Source organism: Hipposideros armiger, unplaced genomic scaffold (assembly GCF_001890085.2).
Source record: "Hipposideros armiger isolate ML-2016 unplaced genomic scaffold, ASM189008v1 scaffold_1198, whole genome shotgun sequence".
Classification (NCBI taxonomy): Eukaryota; Metazoa; Chordata; class Mammalia; order Chiroptera; family Hipposideridae; genus Hipposideros; species Hipposideros armiger.
The window spans coordinates 428,072-438,987 of NW_017732548.1; the positions used below are offsets into that span (position 1 = coordinate 428,072).

At 38.0% G+C, this 10,916-nt stretch overlaps 1 protein-coding gene across 1 annotated transcript in view; it reads right to left on the reverse strand.

Moving 5' to 3' along the window:
- The window catches only part of ABCA12 (ATP binding cassette subfamily A member 12), a 210,217-nt gene extending 200,327 nt beyond the window's left edge, over nucleotides 1-9,890 (reverse strand). The window contains exon 1 of the mRNA XM_019632933.1: nucleotides 9,822-9,890. Coding sequence (XP_019488478.1) covers nucleotides 9,822-9,890 — 69 coding nt within the window. The remainder of the gene's footprint in view (nucleotides 1-9,821) is intronic.
- Nucleotides 9,891-10,916: the final 1,026 nt, after the last annotated feature.

Here is a 10,916-nt window from a genome sequence, read left to right on the forward strand (position 1 = left end):
CCACGTTCACTGGGCTTTCTATTGAACACTGCCATCCATATAAATGACCCCTCGAAAAACTGAGATCAAGGAAATGTTCTGAAATCTGTATTTCTAGATTATTATACATTTTGGAGATTGGTAAACTTTCTATGATGTATGTGAAAACAACACATTTTTATTGGACTTTAAGTTAATGTATTTCTCTATTGCTCTCATTTCTAAAACATCTTCATTTCATTTACTTTTTATTGATTGACTGAACTAATAAAATGTGCATGTCTGTGCCACAATCAACAGGTAAGTCTAATTTTTTTTTAATAATTAAAAGGTATTAATGGAATAAATGGTACAGATCCTGAAGAGGTAAGAGGGCATGCAACACTTGAGTATGTAGTTGAGTGAATTGTTTGAGACTCAGTTCATTTTAATATGATTTAGATTAAACTTGGGATCAGAGTTTAATCCTTAATTGTTCCAATCAAAAAGTTATTTTAATATATAGACCAACATACTCCAAAAATTTGAAGCTAAGGCTTCCTCATTCTCTTGCCACTCAGAGGGAAAGTTCATGAGCAAGGCAGGGATTGGGGAGGAAGCATCAACTTTGATTCAAAGTGTCAGAAGCTTATCGAGATGTGGGAATGTCTATGATAGGAAAAATAGTTCTATCATCAACTGAGCTAAAGTGTGATCCACTAGATAAATAGTTACAACAGAAACTAAACGACTGCAGTTAATTTTCCTTTTACAGGTCATAAGTCTGGAATTAGATTCCACTTCTATAGACATTTGAAATCACTCCTCTTATGCCTATTTAGAATCCATCTTCTTAATGAAAGATAAACTCTCATCTTACACTCTCTAGCCTTTCAGCCTGTAGTCTCTTTGCTGTCCTAGGACTCTCTTTCCTGTCATTAACTAGCATCTCATTAGGTGAGCCTCCCTGTTGCTAACCATCTCCAGTGGAATGCATCTGCATTTTTCCATTATTTTTAGAGTTAAATTACAAACCCAGCAGGGTAGCAACTACATCTAATTGATTTTCTCTATTACCTAACTTTTCTGTTGGTGCTTAAAGTATTTTTTTTCACACTCTTTTAGTGTTCATTGCAATTGAGAAAAATGATATAAATGAAGTCATTTCAAAATGGAGTAGGAGCCACCGTTTCAGAGAAATGGCTTCGTACATCTTGGTTCTTGAAACTTTGAAATGTTTGACTTGGGCAAAATAACCTTCGGCCAGGTCAGAGCACTACTTCTTCCAAACAACTCTTTGCAGGGCTAACAGGAAATTGGACATCCTGATTACAAAAACTGAAAATTAAAGATACTCTTTAGAATTGGTAAACAGCCTTCTAGAGCTAAAAAATAACTTATTAGCACCAATAGAAATTTCTCCCTTCTATTTATGTAATTATTTCCCTTCCCTTTCTCATAAAAATCCCTTGCTTTGACCCCATAATTAAAACACAATTTGGGTTTCTGCCTGAGTCAGCGCTTCCAGAAAAGCTATTTTTTGATCTCAAATAAATGCTGTTGCCTTCCACTTTGGCTTTTTACTTTTTGGTTAACAAATATGGTGTCAGAATCGGGTTCTGAAGTGGCCTTACCTTCATGAACCAGAGTCCTCTGGAACCTACTAAGGTACCCACATGAGCCTCTTTTGTGTTCACTGCTTCCAAATATTACACACTCTCCCCAGTGCTGAGTCCTCTCAGACTCTTCACCTCCCTCATTTTGGGTTGAGGCAGTGCCTTTCTTTGAGATCAGAAGTGGTATCCCTCAGGGAGGCATTACCCCGGCGAGCATTGTATGCGTACTGCTGTGGCAGCTGCCACAGGTGCTTGCTACTACATGAAGAATTTTCCTCAGGAGAAGCTTGTTTCATGCTTGTAAAATGTCCCCTGTGGGATGAGTAGCTCACAGGAATTTTTTTTTCCCCTGGGTGGGTGAGTATGCATTTTTGTTGCTTGCTGTTTTGTTTTTCTTTTTCTTTGTCTCTGTCTGTTGTGTTGTTTGTCATAAGAAAGAGATTCCAAAGGGAACAACATAGGTATAAGTCCTATAAACCTGTTGCCCAGGCTTCTCCCCACCCCCAGTAAACTGACAGTTTTTGTATATCTCATCAGACCAGAGTCTATTTAAACAAACTTTACTGTGGGTTAAATGCACATGAGGTAAAAGCTATTGCTAAGGGAATCTTGGAAGCCAAAGCCACAAAATTAATGGACACAGGTATAACATTCAAGAGCCAGAAGGGCATTCAACACCTAAAATTAAAGCACTTGTGATAAACTGATCACGGAATGGGTTAGAATGATATTAGGTTGCCCACCAACCTCAAGAAAATTTCCATGCAAATGAGGTACGCTGTAGACCATCACACAATTCCCAACCCGAGGGCATAGCCCTCTTAGGTATTAGTTTGGCTCCAAGAGACTCAAGGCTTAGCTAAATCTGTTAATGTGCACTTAGTAAGAAACTAGATGAAGTTTGTCCTTAAGTCTTGAGAGTCTGGCTTTTTGCCCTATGGGAATACCTTCTTTGGTCTCTGCGTTCTATAAGGTGCGGACATCAGTGTTGATCTGGCAGCCAGGCAAGTAAGCTGGGGATTTGGAGCAGCTGTATCCAGCAGGTCAGAAGCACAGGAAATATCTGGGGCTTATGACTGCCGTCTCTTTGTCTTTTTGTCTAACTGTGCCATTTCTCAGGGGAATTTTTAACATGGACTTTCATCCTCTAAAATTTTCCAAAACGTCCCTTCCTGGGGAACCCCAGCTGCTTATACGAACATACATTTTGGTCCCCCATCTTGTGTGTTTTTAAAATGGACCAACTTGTCCAAAATAAATTAAAACTCTATTGGCTATTCTGGAGAAACTTTGTTTTAGATAAGGCAACCTAAAGTCTCCCCCTGCTTAAAATCTGAGAGGATTCCAAACCTCTCAGAGACAATAGAAAGCATTCCTTTATTGGTATGCAGGAGCTTCTAAAAGACAAAATGATTTCAAAAACAGCCCTAGGAGGATGTTAAAAAATCTTTGGCCATCTGCTCGGGTAACCTTATCTTAGGCACTTAAACACAAAAGTCTCCATAAGACTTCAAAAAATATTTGCACTGTTTGTCCTGCCTGAAATCTGCTAAGGTATTTTAAAGACTTAAAATCTTTCTGATCAGAAATTTGACAGAATTGAAAGCTGATATTCTAAATCTGATAGAAAATTTAAGCCTCTTCAGCTATTTCCCAGGCCCATCTATGGATAATGAGGAAATAGATCAGCTGTAAGCCAATGTCCAAGAACAACTTTGTCTCGTAAATCTCTACAAAATTTGAAATGTAAACATAGTCCACAACTGCCTGAGACTCAGTCCAGTTAATTCAATCAGTAGAACCTGAAGCCAAAGGAAAAAAATAAAATAGGAAAGTAGACATTTTTGTAAAAAGCACAAGTGGCTGAAAAGGCTCCTTTTTAAGTTTTTATTTTTTATGGACAGGTAGTGTCTTACTCTAATGCTTTGACAAATGTGCTTCAACTTCAAAAAAAATTTACATAAAGTACCCTAGTATACAGGCTTCTACTAACTTTCAGATCACACCACTGAACTGGGTAAGAATTTATAAAACCCTAATTGGCTTCATAGAAAGGACAAAGATCAACAAGAATTAATTACATGAGATCAAATGAACTAATGAGGATAATTATAATTTTACGCCTTTTTGTTGAAATATTGCTGAATTTTTATGCTTTGTTTTTCCAGGTTTTAAAAAAAATATTTCTCTTTATTTTTTTCTTAAGCTATCCATGAATTAAAGCAATTTGGTAAATTATATCTTTGTGAGCAGAATTGAAACACCAAGTTTTTCTCCCTACCTGATCCCTCCAGAATTTGGAAACTCTTAATAAGTGAGTACTCCTGTTTTCATGGCCGTATAGTTATTTGCCTAAGTTCAATAACAATCTGTTCCTTTAACAGGACACAAGTGAAAACATTGGTTATATTACCAAGGCTTTGACTGGAATGTCATGTTTGAGAGAGATATGCATAGACTTAGATATGATCAGGCAGCTTTAAGAAACTGACTGACTTATGGAAGCCAATCAAGCCTCCTTTGAAAAATTGGCCTGCTTATAGGGTTCACAGCCTTACCAGGAGAGTAAGGAATGTCACTTCCTGGCAGGCACAGGAACCCTGGGATATTTTGGGGACCTCCAGGAGAGAGGAATTAACCCAAATCTAAAAGTTCTGCGGGTGAAGTCTGATAGGTGAAGTCTGATAGCAAGTATTTGGCTTGGCCTCTTAACCTCAAGAGGCTGTTAAAAAATTCAATCTAGAGATTTCTTATGAAAACTTCCAGCAAAGCAGATTTAAAAGAGACTGTATGATCAATTGCTATATTTAATGCATACATGTAGATAATCAGGCCAAGTTTATTAAAACTAGACTTAATTATAATAAAACTAATTTGCTTGCAAGTCTTTGGTAAAAATGGGGATAATTGTAAGGAGAAAAAAATTATGTTTCAATTAGAACTATAATACACACTTATGGATATTAGTTTGCTAATTGTCTTTGAGGTTTTGCTTTCCACTTGTACACTGGACTGAATCCTGAATTCTTCTAGTCTCCTCAAATATTGGGCCACAACGCTCCAACGAACATTTACAATTTTTCCACCACTTTTGACTTGGAAGGATTAAGAACTAAAGCTGCCATTTTCCCTGAAAACTGAATGTAAACAACTTAATATAAACTTCACAGAAATCACCACAAATGCTCATGTTTAGACAATCTTCATGCTTGATGTTCTATAAGCCACTTGGAAAGTTTACCTGAACAATTGATGACATCATCAGAGACACTTCAAACTGCAAAAGACGCTTGGACCTTGACATCTAAAATTTTTCTTGGCTAGCAGTCCCTTAGGCTCAGACACTGGTTTTTCTCCCTTCATTTTTGCTTTTCTTTTGTTTCCATAGAAATGTCTTTTATTAAATACCTGATTGCTTATACCACAGGTCTACCTCTGCGGAAGAAGAGACAGAACTAGATAAAATTCAGGCAGGCACAGAGCAAAGTGTTAAATACAATGCCCACTGACACCCGTGATCCTTGACCTTGTTAGCTGGCCGCCCTCAGGTGTTGCCTTCCCCTGAAGCCTCTTCTCCAAATCGACTTAGTATTTTGTTTGTCATAGAAATTCTTGCTGTTATAAAACTTTGTCTGCTACATAGCTTCATGTTATGAAGTCATCACTTGGATAATGGTCACTCAGAGCTTTGAGATAATCACCAAAGCCTATGAGACTTCATATGAAATACCTAAAGGAACTGCTGAAGATGTTTGCCCATAAAGAAGCATGACCATAAGGCCTGCCTCCATTCTAGTGCTCTTGTTGTTCAAATATGACCTAAGACTCGTAAGGAAACTACTTTCTCTTCTACATGGGACATGATATACTGGAAATGCGCTTTCCCAATGACAGATCAACAAAGCTTTGAACAACTGATTAGGGTTGCTTTCCAATGGTTGATCAGCGATGCTTTCAAGAAGAGATCTCACTCAAAAGAGGGAAATAAGAAAAACGATGTAAGTGGAGCCATTTCAAAATGGAGCCGGAGCCACTATCCCAGAGAAAAGGCCTTGCACATCTTACTCCTTGAACCTTTAAAGTGTTTGACTATAACAACAAAATAACCTTTATACCGAGCCAGGGCAGCCTTGTCTTCCAAACGACTGTTTGTAGAGCTAACAGGAAAGTGAACACCTTGATCACAAAGACTGAAGGTTAAAGACCTTTTTTAGAATCAGCGAACAGCCATGCAGAGCAAATGAATAACTTAGCTTATTAGCACCAGTAGAAATTCCTTCCTTCCATTTATATAATTATTTCCCTTTCTTTTCTCATAGAAATGCCTTGCCTTCCACCCAGAACACTGTTTGGGTTTCTGCCTAAATTAGTGCTTCCAGAATTTGAGCTCTGTTCTTTGAGCTCAAATAAATGCTGTTGCCTCTTAAATTGGAGTTTAATTTTTAGGTTAAAACAATGTAATTGAGAATTGATATTACCACTAATATTTAAAAAACAGCAAAATCTAAGGCCTCCTTAGCAAATATGATCCCTTTGTTAGTGAGCTGAACTCTGAGCAGGAATCAGAGAATATTGAGCAAGGAAACTCAACTCAGGAGCAATAAAGAAACTCGACTCAGGAAGTAATAGAAAGAATAGATCTATTTTGGGGGAAATCAGAATTTGAGTTCTTCAATTCACTGTGTGACCTTGAACAAGTCCCTTGAACTCTCTGAAACCCTATACAATTAAAGCAGCTAGATATTCTCAAATATCCAGAATTCTGATATATGATTTTACAGAGAGTGCGAGAGAAAGAGACAGAGAGAGAGAGACAGAGAGAGAGACAGAGAGAGAGACAGAGAGAGAGAAATACCTACTCTAAGACCATTTTGAAGGAATTCACCCCAAAAATTTAAGATCCCTGTCTTCCTTCTTTGCAGCCAAACACAACATTTAGCTTATTCCATTGTCATTCTATTTCTTAGAGTATATAGTTGTTTAAAATTCTTCCCTAGGGCCGGCCGAGTGGCACGTTGGTTAAGAGTTGGCTTGGGATGCCAGCTCTGAGCAGCAGGGCCCCGGTTTGGATCTCGCATGAGGGCCAGTGACGGTCCGCCCGCTACAGCTAAGATGGTGAACAACAAACAGCTTGACCTGGAGTTGGACTGCTGTAAGCTACCATGAGTGACCAGCAGCCAGTGTTAGCTGCTGTGAGCCGCCGTGAGCGGCCGTCCAGTGGCTGGTGACCCATCTGCCACCCAGGGAGAGCACAATGATCACAATACCAAAATGGGCCAGTGAAGCGATGTCCTCCACAACTAGACTGAAGAACAAAAGGACGGCAACTTGTCTGTTCCCCTTCCCTGATTCCCCAATGCTATTCCTCTCTCCAATTACCCAATAAAATCTTTAGAAAAAAATTAAAAATAGAATAAAATAAAATTCTTCTCTGACTTTCTATCATAGTATATATTTTTATAATGTTTCCTCAATAATCCCCACACTATTTTAATATTTTCACTATATCTTTGTTTTCTTTTTTTATTCTTTCTCATACAGCATTTGTTTCTCCATTAATAGATTCCTAACTTCTTCCTTTATAGACGATCCTTCCCATTACCTTCCTTTGTATAGAATCTCTTCAAACCAGGCCAGATGTGAATGTCATAGTGGTGATGTTAGCATTTTTTCCTTGACATTCAGTAAGGACTATACATTTTCAGTATCACACACTAACTCTATTTTCCTCAGTATAAGCATCTATTTTTAAAGTACCACATACAGAATAATTACAAAAGGATTAAAACACTTGCATTTTAAATAATCACTTGATGGATGACAAAATTCCGTTCTTACACAAAAACTACGTCTTCTCCTCAAATTTATATACACCTGATTTTCACATTCTCTGTCTTCTAATTTGTGTTTTCTTTGTTCACAATTTTCTTTCATTTTGTCTCCTTTTAGATTTTTAACCCTAACTTTCCAACTTCCTGATTTTGTCATTTTTTCCTCTTAAATAACACTGGCACGTGGATATCCTTTCCATCTGTGTCCTCAGGTCTTCTTTCCAATACCAAGATACAAGACTAGCCGTGATAAAACTATGAAAAAAGAAATATCTTTCTTTGCTCCCTTGCCCTCCACTTAGAATTGTCAGTCTTTCTCCTTTTGGTGCCACTATTTTCTAAAGGTCACTTGTGTTCCTCTAGGTGGTCATAATGGATTCAGGTGAGCTTTCTATTTTACCCCAGATTCTGGACTTTTTCTGATCTCTATTCCTACAACAAAGGCTTTCTGTCCTGGATCCCATTCTGTCAAGTTGCACTTAACTTCTGTATCATTACATGTCCCAGAATGAACTAATAGCTTATGTATTCTCTTGCCCTAGGCAAAAGTATAATTACCAGGGGCTTTGGGGGGATTTTGGCTAAATAGGAATAATATAAGGTATCATAGTAAGAACATTTTAGCCTAACTTCCTTCTCCTCCAAATATACCATGTCCAGCAGAAACTGACTAAAGTAAAAAAAAAACCCTAAAGTAGAAAATTGATGTACCAGCTACTTTACAGATGAGGAAGAAACTTATTAAAGTTTCTAAAGATAAAATGTCTCAATGAAAAATTTTATTCACCTGAGGGGTGTGTTTTGTTTTTTTTAATTTTTAAGTAAAATGGAGTTGTAAGGAAAATATATAACCTCAGCATTCTGTTTATCAGCAACAATTGATGTTTTCAGTTCCTCTATGCCTTTATTTTCAACTATTGAATTTTCATCATTTAAGAGCTTTACTGTATATAAATTTTTCCTCTCTCCCACAATTCCTTCTCCTGGATTTCCTTTCATCATTACATTGAATAAAATATGACACACACGTTGCCCCAAATGCCTCTATAATCTATTTACTGAGGGTTTCACCATTTATAAAGCACTTTGAAATACATTAGCACCTTTGGTTCTCACTACTCTATGAGGCAGATACGGTAGATCTCAAGCCCATTTTAGAAATGGAAAAACCAATGCTCAGAGAAACTGTGATATGCTGCTCAAGTCTTGGAGCTGGTAAGAAGCAAAACCAAGAACCCAACTTTCATCTTCTGACCACATCCACCTACCCAACACTCTCTCTGTTGAACTCTACACAAAAACTACCATGGAATAATTATGGGAAGCTTTCCTTTGTGTTGTTTCCAGTTAAAAAACAGTGAAATAAAAATAGTAATGATTTAAAATTTCATGTCCAAACCCCACACCCATGCCTTATGATTTAAAACCCTACCCACCAAATCCACAAAGGTGAATGAACATTTACTTCTCCCTCTTAATATATACATTGGAACACTTCAGTAAGGTGTCAGGCACTGTAAGCAAACCTAGAGTGAGATAAAGTACACAGATAAAATGTTGGTTTCTATGACGCACGCTATTTGCATAATATTTATAGTATTCACATAAGCCTGGGAAGTACCACTCTAAAATGGAGTATATTGAGTGCCGTTTTAGATTCTCTGGTTTCCAAACATCTGAATACGTAACAATTCACAGAAGCCAATTCCTTTCTCAATCTCCCAGGACCTTATCTGGTAAGGATCTAATAGCTAGCTTTGTAATTTAAAAAACAAACATGAATGTAAAAGCACAAAAAAGATGTTGCAATGAGCGGAGTAGACAGACTATAGTAGGGAAGTTAAGTGATTTTATAATACTCTGGAAACATGGCACATACATCGGTTCTTGCTTGGCATTTCTAGTAAATAATTTTTTGATACTAAAATTTCTTAGAAGTTTTTCTATACCAACAGCCTTCAACCTATCTACTTTCTATATCTTACTTTTCAACCATGCTTTCTATTGCTTTTGGTTTTCAAGTACACTTCTCTCACATTTATTGTACCTTCCATCTGATACTTTTCTTCATCTCATTTTTAACAACATTCATCAAGAAAATCTTTAAAAGCATCTTGGCCAGAAACCTAGAATCCAACACCAGTTCCAATTCAATCAGTAGCAAGACACATCCTTTCCTTTACCCAGGGCATATCCTGATTCACCCTTTTAATTTACTGAAATCAAAACGCTGCTTTAGGGACAAGTTCAGACTCGCTCCATTAGCTAGAAGACAGATGCAGGATGGTTTCTAAATATCTTATTTCCTGCTTTAAAAATTGTCTTAAAACTCTTCTCTATTTACCTCTCATTAACATCACATTTTGGGATTGCCTGGACTATTGCCCTCAGGGCTCCATCCCTTTTTTTTACTCACCGGCTGCCTCTTGACACCTAGCCAATTTTTCCAGACCAGGACCCGAAGCTGGTGAAACTGGGAAGCCATCCTCCAAACACCACAAATGAGAATTTCTCCTTTTTCCTTCACCCCTCAAAAGAAGAATTGGTCCAACTTGCTGTGTGTCAATGGGTCAAAGGCCTTTTCACGGCATAGCTTTCGTGATGGCTGGGGTAAGAAGCCCACAGGTTTTCTTTTCCACAGATCTTGTTTTCCTATGCAAATATTGGTTTACTTCTTGACCAGGGAGCACTTCTCAGTCAACTCTTTCTCCTAAACAAGGACCCAAACCAGTATCTTTCAGTGGCTTTTGCTAATTGTAAAAGAGCATCCAGTTCCTGCTTGTTGCGTGAAGTCCAGAGTCAAGAGAGAATGAATATCATTCAGATACTGCCCCACTGTAAAAAAAAAAAAAAAAAAAGCTAAACCTACACCTCCTACTCTCCATGAAATTAACTGCCTATCCACACCTTCAAGAAGGTGTCACCTGCATGGAACACGTCATGAGGAATTAGGTGGGACCCTTGCCAGGCCAGTAGGACTTGTCCTACATTCTCTCGCCTTCTTCCCTACATAGGGCCCTGCTCTACAGAGGCAGGGCACGAGGAGCACTTACAGGCTCTAGCCCAGTGACTCTTATAATATTTAAGTGTCATTAAGATGTCTTCAGTCAGTAAGAGCAGAGCTCAGCTGAAAACCTCTGAACCTCAGCCCATCATTTGATACATAGAAAAAGCCTCATGCTCATTCTGGAGTTGAGTTGACTGTTTTGATTTGGGGGGGAAGTGACTACGCTGGCCGGGTCTCACCCTCTATCACAATTTACTAGAGTAAGCAAAATGCGGAAAATAAAAGGGAGCTAAACCTGACATAAATGCATACAATAGAGAGATTTCTCATTTTGGAGGTGTGCATTCAGGCCTCCATTCTAGAAAAGCCTTGTTATTTCAGCCATGGCTAAAGGAGACATAGGCAAACTAAGTAATTTTAATTGTGTTTTTAGGGCCTATGCGATGGAGAAATCTGGCACAAAGGCTTCTAGAAGTAACCTTGCTTACACTCCTTAGTGACAAC